Raw genomic sequence first — 16,002 nt, 5'->3', positions numbered from 1 at the left:
CTACTTGACTAAGTAGTATTCCACTCGTGCAGTGGGTGTATGGGCTAGCCCATGGTGCGGTCGAGTGTTTCTTCAATAATGTGCTGAGCTTGAAGACTACAGTGTCCGGGGCATGCCCATTTGGTGCACTCTTCTTGTCCACGACAACACAAGTCTCGTCGTCCCTCTTTACACCATTGAAGAAGATGTCAAGTCCTCTGATCGACCCCCCCCCCCCCAAAAAAAAAAACAATGTCATAACATCAAAAAACTTGGAAGAAAGAGAAGGGATTTCAATTACGGAGTCCATGGCGACCTGGTTGCAGAGAATCAATCCCAACCGCCGGTTCCATCTCTCCCGTCATTGTACGAACCTATAAGTGAAGAGAAATATTATAAATACTACTAGACAGTAGTATTAAGTTTTTAATATTGCCACATCGGATTTGTATCTTCCACATGGTGTCAAATTATTGGTTATGTAAGCTCTATGTGCCATGTATCAAATTAACATAAAATATAACAATTTTGATGGCATAGACCATATTGATGTGCAAGATAAAATTCAAGTACGAGATTAATTGAATTGCAAATTAAGAAACCTAAGTGATAAGTTAAGTCAATTTCACAGACAATTTGTAATAAAAAACCCTATTTTTAATTCCCAGCTCTAAATGATCGAAGTAAAACTACAAACACATGCTCTATGAGTTTTCTAAAATGGGATAATTATAAAGTTTATAACTTCAGTAGCAGTACTGCTCTCACGTGTTCAAGATGAGCCAAATGGCAGTCCGACTCTTGTTTTTTCATTCACGTCATAAGAAAAATATGATAAATTTTAATTCAGAAATACTAGATGGGTGGCTCGATGTATCTGTTTGTTTCAAGCACATAATATTAATAATATTAGATAAATGTAGTGGTGCCAGCGTGGTTACAGAACATGATCCCAAGAATTTAGGGAACCCAGATAAACATCACTTCATAGAGTTAGTCCATTCCCTCGTACTTCACAAAAATATTTATATTTTTCATTTCCGGTTTAATTAATTTGTTAATGGTATATTGACAATTCCTAATTTAATCTGACATCTAATTGTTGCGGAGTGAACAATCCACCTATCAATTACAAATAGGGGAATAAAATTAAAATTAATTATATCCTTGTCATTGGATTGGAAATTCCGCACGTGGTTTACTACCATTTTTGTTTTTTCATTTCAAATTTTGTGGATCACTACTTTTTATTGGATGGACTTGATAAATGTCGTTTTGGAAGTGTTTTCAAAATTGTTGAAAATATTTTCGGTTAAAATATTTTTAGGATCAATTTTTAGTAAAAATGTAACTAAATTTTGAAAAAACAGTTAAAGTACTTCCTAAAATAAGCACAATAATTGGTGTTTTTTTGCAGAAAACACTTCAAGTACTTTTGAGACCCAAAAACATTTTATCTAAAAGCGTTTTTAGTCATTTTAAAAGCACTTCTAAACGAGCTCTTCATTGTCTTAATAAGGCAACGCCTTGAATTTTCATGGTAATACCCTGTTAATTTGAACTTTTCTTTTTAACTCATAATGTTCTATGTTTAAACACAAACTTGCTCAACATTTTGATGTTTGTATTATTAATTACAGACAACGAATTTATGCATTAAGGTATAATATCAATAAGGGTTTTTTTTAATTTTAATCCTTCAAGAAAGATTGAAATTTAAAATAAACCTGGTGTTAGATTAGATATTGATTATAATCCCTTGATGTGTTATTAATTCAAAATAATTAATGTGCATTTTATTTAATGTCTCCCATTAAATATTTAAATTTATTAACATACAAATTTTAATTTTTTTTTTTTGACCAAAAAAGAGTTTTCTAATTTATTAATTTTATTTAACATTCTTCAAACTTGAAAGACTCAATTAATGTATCTAAATGCTAGTACCCGAAATGTGTGTATCGAAATGCATTATATTGAACTAATGTGTTTAAATGTTAGTACTGAAATGTATGTACCTAAATATATGCACCGAAATGTAATATATTAAATTAATGTACCTAAATGTGTGTACTGAAATGTGTACCTAAATGTGTATACCGAAATGTATGATATTGAATTAATGTATCTAAATGTTTGTATCGAAATGATGTACCAAAATGTGTGTACCTAAATGTATTTACTAAAATGTATTATAATGAATTTAATGTACCTAAATGAAGAAGACAATGTACATCAAAATATATTGTATAACAAAAATTAGTTTATCTAAATGTTGACAACAAAATATATTACGATAAATGAAATGAAAATAAAAATGAAAATTATAATGAAATAAAATTAATACATTAAAAATTAGAAAGAAAAAGAGAAATAATAAAAAAATCAAAATATAATCAATAAATGAGGTTATCAATGTATCAATGTATCAAAGGACTAAAATTAGATCTTGATCTTACTCATGGTTTTAATCTAAAAGTCATATTTACCAAGAATTAAAATGAAGTTTTCTATATCAATAAACATACATGTATTTCTTAAACATCGTTCCAATGACAGCGAAAATCTCAGTCCGCATATGACGATGAGCCAAAAAATGAGTTGTAAATACAAGAATTAAACAAAGTTTACTGGGTGATTTCAATGCTAACACCATCAACATTTTCAAGTTCTTGTTCTTGTTCTAACCTGGAGGGATGCATAGCTCCTTATACCTTATAATAATGAGGGAGTGCTACGATCAGACACGCGTATCTAATATAAAAAAGCTCAAATGCTTGATTGACCATAGCGAATCCTTATCACAATAGCATATATAGCACAAACAACATATATTTTAACTCAACCAACCATCAATGAACAATCAGATCAGTTCTGTTACTGGAAAAAAAAAAAAATTCCGATCAGTTCCCACTATGTTTGTGCGCCTCTTCCTTCTTCCTGAACAAATTTGATGCATTGCTGTCTATGTCCATCGTCCACTCAAACTAGGTCAACTCCACCTTGGGGGTCTAGGAAAGCAAAGTGAAGCTTCAACCGCCTAAACGTACATTCAATTCCAACAAAATTGGTGACGAGGCAGAAATTCATTAGAAGAGGGACTTTAAGCTAATGAAAGAAAAGTAAATTGTAGCAATGGTCTCTCAACTTTAATCAAATTGGAGCAATGGTCCCTCAACTTATCAAAATGTGTAGCTATAGTCATTTTCATCAATTTCGTCAAAATTTTGTCAAAATAAGTTATGTTGGAATGACCATTTATATAATTAGGGTCCATCAACTCATCAAAGTGTGTAATTATGGTCATTTTCGTCAACAACGTCAAAAATTTTGTCAAAACGAATTATGTTGGAAGGACCATTGCTACAATTGGGTTGAAGTTAAGGAATCATTTCTCCAGTTGAATTAAAGTTGAGGGACCAATGGTAATGAATTTTTAGTTGAGGAACCATTGCTCCAATTGAGTTAAAGTTAAGAGACTATAACTACAATTTACTCATGAAAGAAATTAGAAGAAATTAGAAGAAAAAAAAAATAGTTACAAATATAATTAATTGGAGAAGGATCAAAGATTTCTTGTTATTGTTTTGTATTGTCATGGAAACTTTTAATTAAACAACACTGATAGAGCATTAAAATTTGTATAAAAATTTAGTATTTGAGATCATTATATCATAACAACAAAGTTTGTTCACGAGCTTTAATAAAAAAAGGATCAACACATTAGATTTGAAAAAAAATTAAAGTCAAGGATAGTTCGAAACTATTATTACCATGTGATTTTTCTTTCAACATAATTAGATTTTCCTCTACATTATATAGATTTTGTATTATATGAACTGACAAAGAAAAAAAGAATTAGTTTAAAAAAAAAAATCATAAAAATGTTGGCTTTAGAAGGCTTATATAGCAAAACAGAATGCTAGTTTTATCTTGAAAAGACGTAAAATTGGAGATGTGGGTCCAGTTGTATTACCATGATGTATATAATTAGAGGTCCATTTAAATGCAGATGTGTTAGTTGTGGTAATGAGTACTAGTGTTTGTGCTTGTGATGGTAATTATGGTGAAGTTGATAATCAGGGTAAGCGACGAACAAACAAATGGAATATAAAAGGTTTGTTTTATTAACATTCCATACATTGTTGAATACACTCTATATATTAAATACGTCATACATCTACTTTTTCAATCAAAATTTATCTTAGTATACCTCACATACTTTCTTATATTACCTTCACACCCCAAACTTTCAACATACAACCCACATTCTTCACGTACATTCAACATTCTCTTATTGTTCATTCTTACCACACCTCTAAATTTCAATACTCATGCTAAACATATAAATGCTAATTATGAGATCAACTACATGACATTCGATTGTTGGTTTATTTTACTAGTAGAGCACAAATCCAAAATTTGTATCCGTCTCTGTTACTCCTCTAGAGTCAAATCTCACAAAATTTTGACCCAAAAAAAAAAATGATAGGACATGGGTGATTTTTTTATTTTTTATTTTTTCAAAATTATAATGGGTTCTATTCTTTTTATTGTACAAAATTTAAAAGGAAGTAGTGCCAACTGCCACGCTTACCACTTAGAGAAATTTTTTTTTATTTTATATTATAATGGATTTATTCTTTTTCTTTTTTTTCTTTTTTTGGAGAAATCATGTCACATCCCGGCTCGGGGCGGAACCACTTCCGGGGCCCGCTCCACCACCGTAGCACGATATTGTCCGCTTTGGGTTTACCATTCCCTCACGGTTTTGTTTTTGGGAACTCACGAGCAACTTCCCAGTGGGTCACCCATCATGGGATTGCTCTAGCCCCCTTCTCGCTTAACTTCGGAGTTCCTATGGAACCCGAAGCCAGTGAGCTCCCAAAAGGCCTCGTGCTAGTAGAGATGTGAATATACATTTAAGGATCACTCCCCTGGGCGATGTGGGATGTCACAATCCACCCCCCTTAGGGGCCCGACGTCCTCGTCGGCACATTTCCGGCCAGGGATTGGCTTTGATACCATATTGTCACATCCCGGCTCGGGGCGGAACCACTTCCGGGGCCCACTCCACCACCGTAGCACGATATTGTCCGCTTTGGGCTTACCATTCCCTCACGGTTTTGTTTTTGGGAACTCACAAGCAACTTCCCAGTGGGTCACCCATCATGGGATTGCTCTAGCCCCCTTCTCGCTTAACTTCGGAGTTCCTACGGAACCCGAAGCCAGTGAGCTCCCAAAATGCCTCGTGCTAGTAGAGATGTGAATATACATTTAAGGATCACTCCCCTGGGCGATGTGGGATGTCACAAATCAAAAATTTGTTTTGGAGTAGTTATAGATTTTGATAACAAAAAAAGTTGTAGTTCTTACAAAATCCATAATGAAGTATGTCTGGTTACGAATTCATAACATTTTTTTTTTTATTTTTAGGGTTTAGGTTTCTATTAATTTGGAGGTTTTTGTCAATTAGGGGTTTTAGGATTTTAGGGTTTGGGTTTAGACAACCAATTTAGAGTTAGGGTTCATATTAGTAAATAATTTGAGTATTCAATTTCTTTTAAATTTTTGGGGGCTAAATAGTCATTTCATGTTAAGATACATGAGTGATTCAATAATACATATTTATGTGGGGTGTATTCAACAATATATGAGGTGCTAAACTGCTAAAAACAAAACCCAATATAAAATAATGTTTATTAATTGAAATTAAAGAAACATTACAAATTGTCAAGAAGGCTAACCTAAAGAGACTATATTTTGACTAACTTACCTAAAACAGAAAGCCAGTTATAAGGCTTAGATGGTAAGAAAATCATAAAATTGTTTGCATAAATAAGTATCGAACCCATGACTTGCTAGAAACTTTAAACTCTAGTCCACTAATGGACGATATACTCTTTATTGTATAAACTAGCAGACAACAGATATGAATGAGTGAAATTCCAAAATAGGCCCTGCCGTATTCAGGCCTTCATATGGCTCCGCCCCTGAACTGAATGGTAAATGGACTAAAAACCTTTAACATAACAGAACTAATTGGTCGAAACACATGTCAAAACAATCATCTTTCGTAGTTATAACACACACAGGTATTTTATGTGGTAGTCGGAAGCCCCTGGAGTGAATCAGTTTTCTTTCTTCTTCTACACAGGTTCTACGACCTACTTCATCTCTTACCATCCTACATGCACAGTAATCTATAGAAACCCTAAGCTAGACGAGTTGAAACATACATAGAAACCACTTTGACACCCCCACCACGACAGCAGAACTGAAAAAAGAAACAGCTTCCTTACAGTGTCAATAGTAAGATGGGTACCTGCAGATTGAGCCGGCGAACACTAAAGATGTCCTTCATAGGGTGTGAATTATTGGCTAACAGATAAGATGTATATGCCTCTTTCGCTGACTTGCAAAGAGCATGGTTGAGAGCGACCATCTTCTCCTGCATCAGTCAAAGCAACACAAGGTTCCTTAGAAACCAGTTATTATTGTACAATAGCATTCAACAATAGAACATCAAAAACAGGATTTTACCAGTTTAGATTGCACATTTTTTGCCTGGACACGAGGAAGACCATAGAGATGAAGAAATTGTTGATGAAATTTTACTCATAGGCGAGAGATAGATGTTGAAGAAAGAATTGCTAATCTTCTTATGTCTGGTTAATATTTATTTCACATTTGATTGTCACGCAACTATAATGTGACCTTTTGTTTTTAAGAAACAAATTGTCAACTACATATATTTTCAATTAAGTATTTTATCATTTTATTAACGATCATTAATTTTTTAATTGAATTTTCATCAACAATTTAATCAAGTTGTATGCTAATTATACAAGAAAAATACTTATGCAAAAAATCTTGAGAAAAAAGTCGTTAATTTATTAGTACTAAAAGTGCATTCATTTCACAGTGGAACACTATTTAATATCAAAAACACTTCTATACAATCCAAAATAACTAGTTGGTTGCTTGTAAAACAATAAACTACTTACTCGTAAAAACGCTACTAAAAAGTGCTACGAACAAAAACACTTGTGAATAAAAAGCAATTTATAAAGTATCACACCCAAACGAGTCTTAAGAGAATTTTTCCGTCAAGTGTAAGATAACGGTCCAGATGACGAATGACGATATGTTACAACCGGATTGACAAAACTTTTTTTTTCAATCCCAACTCATACACTTGTTAACTGTTAATCTCCTCGTCCTTACAATTAAAACACATGAAGGCGATTGATAATAACAAAACTCTAACAAATACCATAGCACACAAAATCCCACAAACAGATGTGCTTGAGCTCGTAGTGTTGTCAAATCAAATCACCATGAAGTTCAAGAAACATAAGTTTTGATAGCAAGATAGTATTGTCAAATCAAATCATCATCAAACTCAAGAAACATAAGTTTTGATAGCAAGGTGTGTGAGACGTGTATTAAGTTAGCAGAGACTGCACTTGTTTTGTATGTCGACATATTTGTATACAAGTTTGGCCCATGTCTTTAATACCAACTACAAGCCCTAAACCCGAACCCGACCGTACTGCAACGAGTGAACTCAGAAGATTTTTGTTCTGTTGAGCTGACAAGAAAAGGGGAGAAACAACGAGAAAGTGACAGAATCTGAGACTCTGAAGTAAAACATGATTTGTGGGGTCTTAGCTTCTGCTTCTGCTCCCACACAAGCACTTTCTTCCCCGTTTTCTAAACCCAGAAGCAGCAGCTTTTTCTCTGCATCGTCTTCAAGCTCTGGAAAGGTTCACACAGATTTGAAGCTCAAAAGCGACGGATTTTATGGAAGAAAAGGGTCTCAGAGAAGCATATTTCACTGCAGTAGCAGCGCAGGACCCGGTGGACCCGGATTTGGTATTGTTCTTACCTCTGTTTCTTCAAATTAAAATTTTTTTTTTATATGTAATTTCTGTGCTTGCTGTTGAAATGAATGTTGTGGTGGAAACTGTTGATATATATATGAATTGGGGTTTTCTCTAAATTAAGAAAGAACAAGGCTTTGTGGTTCTTTGTTAGTTCTGTGAGGTGCTTACTGGGTTTTCATTGTGTTAATATTTCATTGATGAACAGTAATTTTTTGGTAATGGATTGAGAGTATGTCGTTACCCTTTTCCAGAATTGTCGAGTTTTATTGGTGAAATGTAAATTTTCAATTGGAATTTGCGAAGGTTTGATGGCTGAATGTTGCAGGTGAGGGTCATAGCAGGAGTGTTCTGGATGCCTTTTTCTTGGGGAAAGCTCTGGGTGAAGCTATAAACGAGCGCATTGAGTCCGGTGTAGGCGAGTTTTTGAGCACGATTGGTAGGCTGCAAGCTGAGCAGCAGAAGCAAGTTGACGAGTTTCAGGTAAGAAGTTCCAGTTGCCGGGGTTTGGTTCAGTTATGAATTCTTTCTCCTTGTGAAATTTCTGCTTTACAAATTTGTTGTCAGCACTTCTGTAGCGAAAAATATTTCCAGAATTGATGGATTGATATCTGTTTTAGATCCTTCTACTTGATATGCACTACATAATTCGATATTCCCAGTTTTATAGCGAATAGCGTGGGATCATCGGCTACATGATTCTGTTACTGGTTGTTCTAAATTTCATGTGGAATAATGTGGGGGGTTGATTACGGGAAGTGATTTCTGCACACCATTTTTCTCCCTCTACACCCCTGTTTATTTCTGTATGTTGGTGTTTGTGCTAATAATGTGCGTCGAGGTCATTCCCCTCCACACCATTTTTGCTCGTCAGTTTTATAAGGCATACGCTTGATTTGTTGATTATACACAGGAAGACGTACTGGAAAGAGCGCAAAAGGCCAAAGAGAGAGCAGCACGCTAGACTGCGGAGGCACAAGGAATCGTGACATCCACTACAGAAGACATAAGACTAGTAACAATCAACAAGACGTTACAGCAGTATCTTCAACGACCACCACGACTATCGTCACTCCTGTGAATCAATCCTCGACTGAACCAGCTCCGTCGACAACTAAGGATAAACAAGATCCTGCCGATGATGACATGGTTTTAGGGGTGCCAATTGATGACTGAGATTCATCTTCATGTATTAGCATATCTTACACCTTCCAGCCAATGCAGTTGGTTTTTAAACTGGCGTAGATCACTCATAAGTCATGGTAGCTTAATTTTGGATTGCAAATACACATGCTAGCTACATTATACGTCCTCCATTGCGATATTGTAATCCAATTTCAGTTAGACTTGACCTGAATCGCAGTTCAGATTTTGGTCGGTTCAGTGAGGGCAACCCAGTAAGCCGCAATCTTTATAGCATACAGCATTTTGCAGTTGCCATATCAAATTATTTATCAATCATGTGTGTTTAGCGTGAGCAGGACCAACAATTGAATCAAAGCTTTTCTATTGTATGCAGATATAACTCCGGTCCGTAAACAATAATCTGAAAACCAGCAGTATTCAAATATAATTTAAAGAGAACAAAAAAGCAGGCTAACTCAAGACCAAACTTGGGTATGCATCTTGAAGCGCCTCTGATGATACAATTATATTCCATCGTCCTGGCTATTCCTCCGGTTCATCGAATCCAGTACCAGACATGGGAACATTTCCAATACCTTGACCATCACTAGCAGATCCCTTCTTGTAATCCACTTTAAAGTCGTAGTCACCGTCAGCGTCCATAGCGTCAACTGAGGCTGTGGCTGACTTTGCCTTTTTCTTTTTCTTCTTCTCTGCTTTCTTTAGCTTAGGATTGAGAATACCTTCAGCTGTATACAACTTCTCATTTTGCCTGATAGTTCTAGTCGCTTTCTTATCCTTGGGTTTACCGGCATCTTCTTCTTCGCATGCCATGGACTGGTCATCGTCTCCATCGACCATATCTTCAGGACTTTCATCGACGTGACTTGATGGTCCTTGTGCCGCATCAACCTGGTGTGTGACAAAATGCGAAAACAAATTACATTTGAGAATTTGATAATCCTTCACGAAATTTAAAATCAAATGTGAATCGGTCGGCTTCCTAGAAAGACTACTGAATGTACCCGAAAACATGCAGAGACAATTCGATTTACCATAGTTTAACTACTTCAAAGCTGAATAACAGAGAAGGATTCAGGAGTGATATGGTATTAGCACAGATTTCAAACCTCTTCAATATCTTCATCAAAATTGAGCGGGCAACTCGGAGGAACTTCAACAGGATGGAAATCACTAACGGACTTGAGGCTTCCTATGTATGAAGATTCAGCATTGTATACTTCATCAATGTTAAATGCCTTGCCCAGCTGCAAAACAATGTTTGCCTCTGAAGGTTCATCTTGATTCCTAACTGGGGGCATAGTGTAGTATGGAATTTTACCTGAAACACATCGAACATTTAACATCAATTATCAAATCTTTCAGCATATTTACAGAATTTTTTTTTCCAACACAGTTCTTGTCTCATGCAAGAAGGTCAATGCGTACCCTCATTCCAGTCGTGCAGAACAATTCTTGCAGCAGCGCCGATATCTACAACACCACCCTTTTTGAGCTTACCCCTAACTGTAGCCACCTTATGCAGAAAGTCATCGACTGAATCGAAACTTGGGAGCTTGTATAGAGTCACCAAAAGTCTCTCTGGGCAAAGCTTCAAAATTTCCTTTACTGTTCAACAAAGGGTAAAGTGAGTAAATCTTGTTTGCAACTAAATTCCCAAAGGATTGCAATACATGTAAGTTTCATATACAACAGCACTATAAGAAATTCATGGTAGATCAATGCATGCTTAGGGCACTCAAGCAGATTAAAAGGGTTAACCGAATAATTAGACAATGGGTAAATACCTGGAGCAATTGGATCCTCTAACTTCTCAATTCTTTTGCAATTTCGAAGTGCTATAGAGGCATCATTCTCTTTAGATCTAAGCATTACAACACCAGGGCAGTCCAACAATTTGACATTATTATCCAATTGAACTTCTTGCAGCGATCTTGTTAATCCTGGAGTAGAACCAACATTGACAACACGGCTTCTCTTCAAACTGTTAATCAGACTACTCTTTCCAACATTAGGAAGGCCGATAACACCCACAGTAATTGATTTCTTGATCTGTGAAGGACAAAAGCTCACATTTACACCAGAAATAATGTGATGAAATTATTCAAACCTACTCTTATGCCAGCAATGAAAACCCTAATTTCAGAGGGATATATATAATATGCCTCTGCGTGTGTGTGTGGCGTTGCTTCCTGAACAGATGATATTCGTACCTCATGACTTCTGGAATAGTTCTTCAACAATTTAAGAAGAGTTTCAGCTCCCAGACAGTCACTCGTCTGGAGAAGGCTGCTTGGTTTTGATTTCTTTGAAGATGATTTCCACCCTAAGTTTGACCTTTGCTCTTGGGTGTTGCACTTGAAGGCAACAGCTGGTAACTCTTCCCTAAGATAAGTCAGCCACTTCTCAGCAGCTTCTCGCGGGACAAGATCTGAGATCCAAGAACCATCACAGTTAATAAAGGCTAAAGCTTAGAAACAAGAAAATAAATGAAAGTGCAAATCAATGTCTTAAGATACTAGAAAGCATGCAATGTATTACCAATTTTGTTCAGAAGTAAGACGAGATGCTTATTAGGACCCGATTTCATCACCATCTTTTCCATATCAATACATCGGGTACCCAGGGGATCTCGAGCATCAAGAACTTCCAAAATAACATCTGAGGCTTCAATAACTTTAACCAATTCCTTGTAGAAAGCCCTATCTGAGCTATCTGTACAGAGCAACAAGCATTTCAAGAACAATTAAAGAAATAGAAAAGGTAGTGATATGTTCAAGCTGAACCTTCCTTAAAAACACCAAGTAACAACATACCCCGATTATTCCCAAAGCCAGTAGACTCATCAATACTCCTTTCTTCTGCCAATTCCTCTGAACTGGGGACATCTTCGTCCTCTACAATCCCCATCTTCCTCTTTTTAGCCTGAATAAGAATAAAGAGTTTTCTTACCAATAAGATAAAGCTGAAAGTGTGTACTAAAAGCAGCCAAGTGACTGTATCTAAACGATGAAATCTGCAAATAGGCTGAGCAAATATTATTGACAACTTCTACATTAGAACTCGAAGATCGAAACTTCATATGCACACAAAATGGATACTCTATCGATGAAGAAAAATACCCATTCATTCTCAGCTATTAATGCATCATATGCTATGAACTTTAAAACCCAATTTCAATTGCCAAGCTGAATGTCAAATGCATAAGTAAATAGAAAGGTCTGTATTTCGTATCCAACCGCTCGAAAACTCAATAAACTCTAATTTGTAAACTGTTACTTAAAACAATTCAAACAAAAACCAATCACAAAAACAGAAACCAATGCAGCAATACTTGACTAATATACTAAAACAGTACCCTTTCCTTGCGAGCAGCCTTCTTTTGCTCTTCTTCTTCGATATATTTAGCCCGTCGGACTTCGAGGGCCTTGAGCTCCTGCTCCTTGAAGGGCCAGTCATTTGGGATACCAGGGTCCTTCTCGACCTTCTTGTTCTTGAAGCCGAGCTTCTTGGCCTCCTTGGCCTTCTTCTTGTGGTGCTCCTTCACCTTCCTTATGACCTTGTACTTCTTCTTCAACGTTACTCTCTTGCTCTTGCTCTCTGCAACCCATTAATCCAATTACAATCAATTCCAGAAACAAAATACAAAATTATCAAAACAAATTAACAAAAATAATAAAATTTCGGTGAAATTTTCTCTCTTACTCTTAATCTTTGCAACCCATTAAATTCAAATTCCAATAATTCAACAAAAGAACAATAATTAACAAAAATGAGAGACTTTCAGTAACGTTAAGAGGCTTACTTCTGCTCTTCTTCACCATCGTTGGGTGTCCTTGAAATGAACAACAGAAGCTGTAGAGAGAGAAAGGAGACGAGAGAGAGAGGAGGCCCCTGAATCGGTTTAGGGTTTTGGGGAAAGTGAAAGAAGATGGAGCTCTGATGCCGCTTAGGGTTTATCTACTTTGGGATTTGGGTCGCTGTGGAGCTGACTTTGGGCCGACCCGAATGATTTTCTAATTGAGTATGGGAGCCCAGAGTTTGACCGGGCCTAGGCCCAACCTGAATAACTGAAAGCGAAAAAAATAATTTGGGGTGAGAGAGGCTCGAACTCTCGACCTCAGGATCGCTCAGAAGCTATGAGACCTACGCGCTAGCCAACTGCGCCACCACCCCGTCGATGTCAATACTTGACATTTACTCTTTATAGCTTAGGTCTCATTTTTTAACTAGGAGATTTTTAACAAATTGGAATGGATAAGACACTACTGTTAACATATGGTAAAAGAAGAAATGAAAATTTGTGACAGAATTAGAGGTATGAGAATGATTCCTTAAAAAGAAATTCATCAATTCTAAGCATTTCCAAATTAGTAGGATTAGAAGAGAGAAGTTTTCTTCGTGTTTAATTTTCTTCTAATCCTTTCAAAAATGAGAAATCATTCTGCTCCATCTTCAATATGCCTTAAATGTAGGGGGTTTTCAATACCCAATCTTTATACCAAACGAGGGCTTATTTATGAATGTCTCAATTATCTTTTGCCGGGTGTGTTTTTATTTTGAAAATGCAATATTTTTTTTTGTCTTTTTTTCAAATTTTATTCAATAAAGCGATATTATTTATACTAAACAGTGGAAGATTCGGGCTAAAGCCACACACAATATACCAACTATGATAATTTGGTATCGAATTCGTCATGCATGAGAAATCAAATTAAAACCTTTCACTTACAAGTTGGGATGAATAATAGTCTTTTTTCAATAATCTAATTAAAAAATTATCTTTATAAAGTAGACTCAATCTCGAGGGAGTTAGCAAAGTGCCCTTGAGAAATGTTGAGCAATTGATGGATTGTTAGAGAATAAAGCTTAACTTTGAATTTGCATAGCATATGCGCCTTATTGACAAAATGTTGTGCTCCTTGTAGTGGTATCCAATAGTTTCTTGATCATGAGTTTTCCATAGAATTAGGTCTAGGGTGATTGGTGTGCTTGAAAATTTAGGATGCCAACCAATGATGCTTTGTCATCTCGTTAGTTGTTTTCAAGTGATTAACTTTAAGCATATGCTTTAAGATTTTGACCAAAAAAAAAAAAAAAAAAGCATATGTATTAAGATAGTCAATTGTGTTACACTAATTGATTATTTAGAGTTTCACACTAAGCTGTCTCGAGTTCAATGACTTGTTATTTATGAAGTAACTTTAAATGTTAAAGAGAAACAGAATATTCAATTTAGTGTGTCTTATAAAATAAAAAATGGAACAAAATCTATGCATATGAGTTACATCTTCAACTTAATTAAGTTCGTCTTATAAAAACTAATATCATCTTCATTCGAGGGATGTACGTCACATTTAGTCTAAATTGGAAGGAAAAACAATCTCCAGCCAAATGACAAATAAATAAATAAATAAAGATTATGGAGAAATTAGGTTATCATCCCTAATTGTTATATAGTATTGATTGAAACCTTATTGGTTTTAAGTTTTTGATCAAAGTCCTTTGACATTGTCCACATGTCATTTTTTTAATTGATTTTTCTTTTCAAAATTGTGTTATTAAATTTCACATATCATTTTGTTGGATTGTTTCGGGAAAGTTGACCTGGTTGGCCTAAATTTTAGGGATTTGAAGTTTGAAAACTTTTATGAGTTATATTACCTTCACGGTTAGCAACATTAGTACAAAAACATATTTGCACGACGACAATTTGCATGATAGAGCAAATTGCGTTGCGCAAAGTATGTTTGCGCAACGATGGCAACAAAACATCATGCAAAGACATTTTGTGCAATAGAACTTCGCGCGACGCAGACTGACGTCGCGCAAAATAGCTTTGCACAACGAAGCTAGACCTTCGTCGCGCAATGTCAACGGATTTTTCCACACTACTAAATTTGTTTTGTACATGATTTTTGTACAAAATATCATTGAAAAACGAATTTGAAGGTATTTTCTTCAACTTGCATATGGGATTTTTGTATATGTACCTTTGCCTACTTGCTATGCGCTTTTTTGGTAATGGTGGTGTTTTGTGAGATTGAATTTTTAATTAATCTTTATTAATTTTACCTATTAAAAGGAGTGAGACTGTATATATATTGCTGAAGACTTGTTTGGGCTTCATTTGGACTTTATCGGGGTTAACTTATATATTTACACTGAAGAACTTGTAAGAAATGTTGGGTTCCGCTTGAAATTTCCTTGATTTGTGCTATACGGTTGCACTGAGGGTAAATCTAATGCACCGCAAGTAATTAAGAATTATATTGAAGAAAGTCACATTTATTAAGTAGCTTTAAATATATTTATTTTGTTATAACACTTAAGAAATTGAATGGTATATATATTTAGGGAGTTTTAACAAAAAGCCCACAGTACTGTTCACTTTAACGAAAAACCACATTTTATACTAAAAAGTCAATCCTGGTACTATTCACTTTACCCTTTATTTTGTCCTTATCATTAAAACTTAAAGTTTTCAAACCATTTTCATTAGTTTTCCTATATATTTATTAAGCAGCTTTAAATTTATTATTGTAGTTCAGATCGGGTTTTTGTTTGAAAAATATATTATTGTGTTTTATGAATTGAATTTGAAATGAGTTAAGTCACATTTTCAGTAAATTTTATAATAATTAAAAAAAAAAAAAAAAACTAACTTGTGCGATGTCACAATTGGATCATTGCGCAAACACATTTTGCGCGACACACCAACCAATGCGTTACACAAAGACTGTTTGCGCGACGTAGCAGCCAATGCGTCACGCAAATGTTGTTTCCAGGAGAAACAAACTGCGTCACGCAAAGTGTTTTTGTGGTCCACTAGTGTAAATATTTTCAAATGCCGATCAAATTAGTTCATTGTATTCGTATAAAATCAAGGAGTGTATCTGTAAAAAAAATCATCAAAATCGGAGTTAAAATTACCGTTAAATCGTGATTTTTCGTTTATAACTATCGAAAAGTTTTGTCCTGTTACTTGATA

General features: G+C 35.2%; 1 protein-coding gene, 1 non-coding gene and 1 pseudogene across 2 annotated transcripts; 1 reads left to right on the top strand and 2 right to left on the bottom strand.

Moving 5' to 3' along the window:
- Nucleotides 1-7,524: 7,524 nt before the first annotated feature.
- Nucleotides 7,525-9,260, top strand: LOC137729682 (uncharacterized protein At4g13200, chloroplastic-like; annotated as a pseudogene).
- A 100-nt stretch (nucleotides 9,261-9,360) lies between these two features.
- On the bottom strand, nucleotides 9,361-12,934 carry LOC137729681 (guanine nucleotide-binding protein-like NSN1). The gene is made up of 9 exons (XM_068468685.1): nucleotides 12,817-12,934; nucleotides 12,370-12,611; nucleotides 11,828-11,936; nucleotides 11,553-11,726; nucleotides 11,225-11,442; nucleotides 10,799-11,063; nucleotides 10,440-10,619; nucleotides 10,121-10,332; nucleotides 9,361-9,902 (listed from the first exon to the last, which is right to left on the bottom strand). The coding sequence occupies exons 1-9, from the start codon at nucleotides 12,833-12,835 to the stop codon at nucleotides 9,534-9,536; spliced, it is 1,788 nt and encodes a 595-aa protein (XP_068324786.1). The 5' UTR covers nucleotides 12,836-12,934; the 3' UTR covers nucleotides 9,361-9,533.
- A 168-nt stretch (nucleotides 12,935-13,102) lies between these two features.
- Nucleotides 13,103-13,187, bottom strand: TRNAM-CAU (transfer RNA methionine (anticodon CAU)). Its single transcript is given in 2 exon segments — nucleotides 13,103-13,138; nucleotides 13,150-13,187. It is a non-coding gene; the product is annotated as a tRNA-Met (tRNA).
- Nucleotides 13,188-16,002: the final 2,815 nt, after the last annotated feature.

Source organism: Pyrus communis, chromosome 3 (assembly GCF_963583255.1).
Source record: "Pyrus communis chromosome 3, drPyrComm1.1, whole genome shotgun sequence".
NCBI classification, from domain to species: Eukaryota; Viridiplantae; Streptophyta; class Magnoliopsida; order Rosales; family Rosaceae; genus Pyrus; species Pyrus communis.
This window is presented reverse-complemented; position numbering and strand designations above follow the sequence as displayed.

Coding starts and splice junctions, on each gene's coding strand:
- LOC137729681 (XM_068468685.1), bottom strand. Junction 10,620..10,798: donor AGAGGATCCAATTGCTCCAG/GTATTTACCCAT, acceptor TTTGTTGAACAG/TAAAGGAAATTTTGAAGCTT. Junction 10,333..10,439: donor TCTGCACGACTGGAATGAGG/GTACGCATTGAC, acceptor GATGTGTTTCAG/GTAAAATTCCATACTACACT.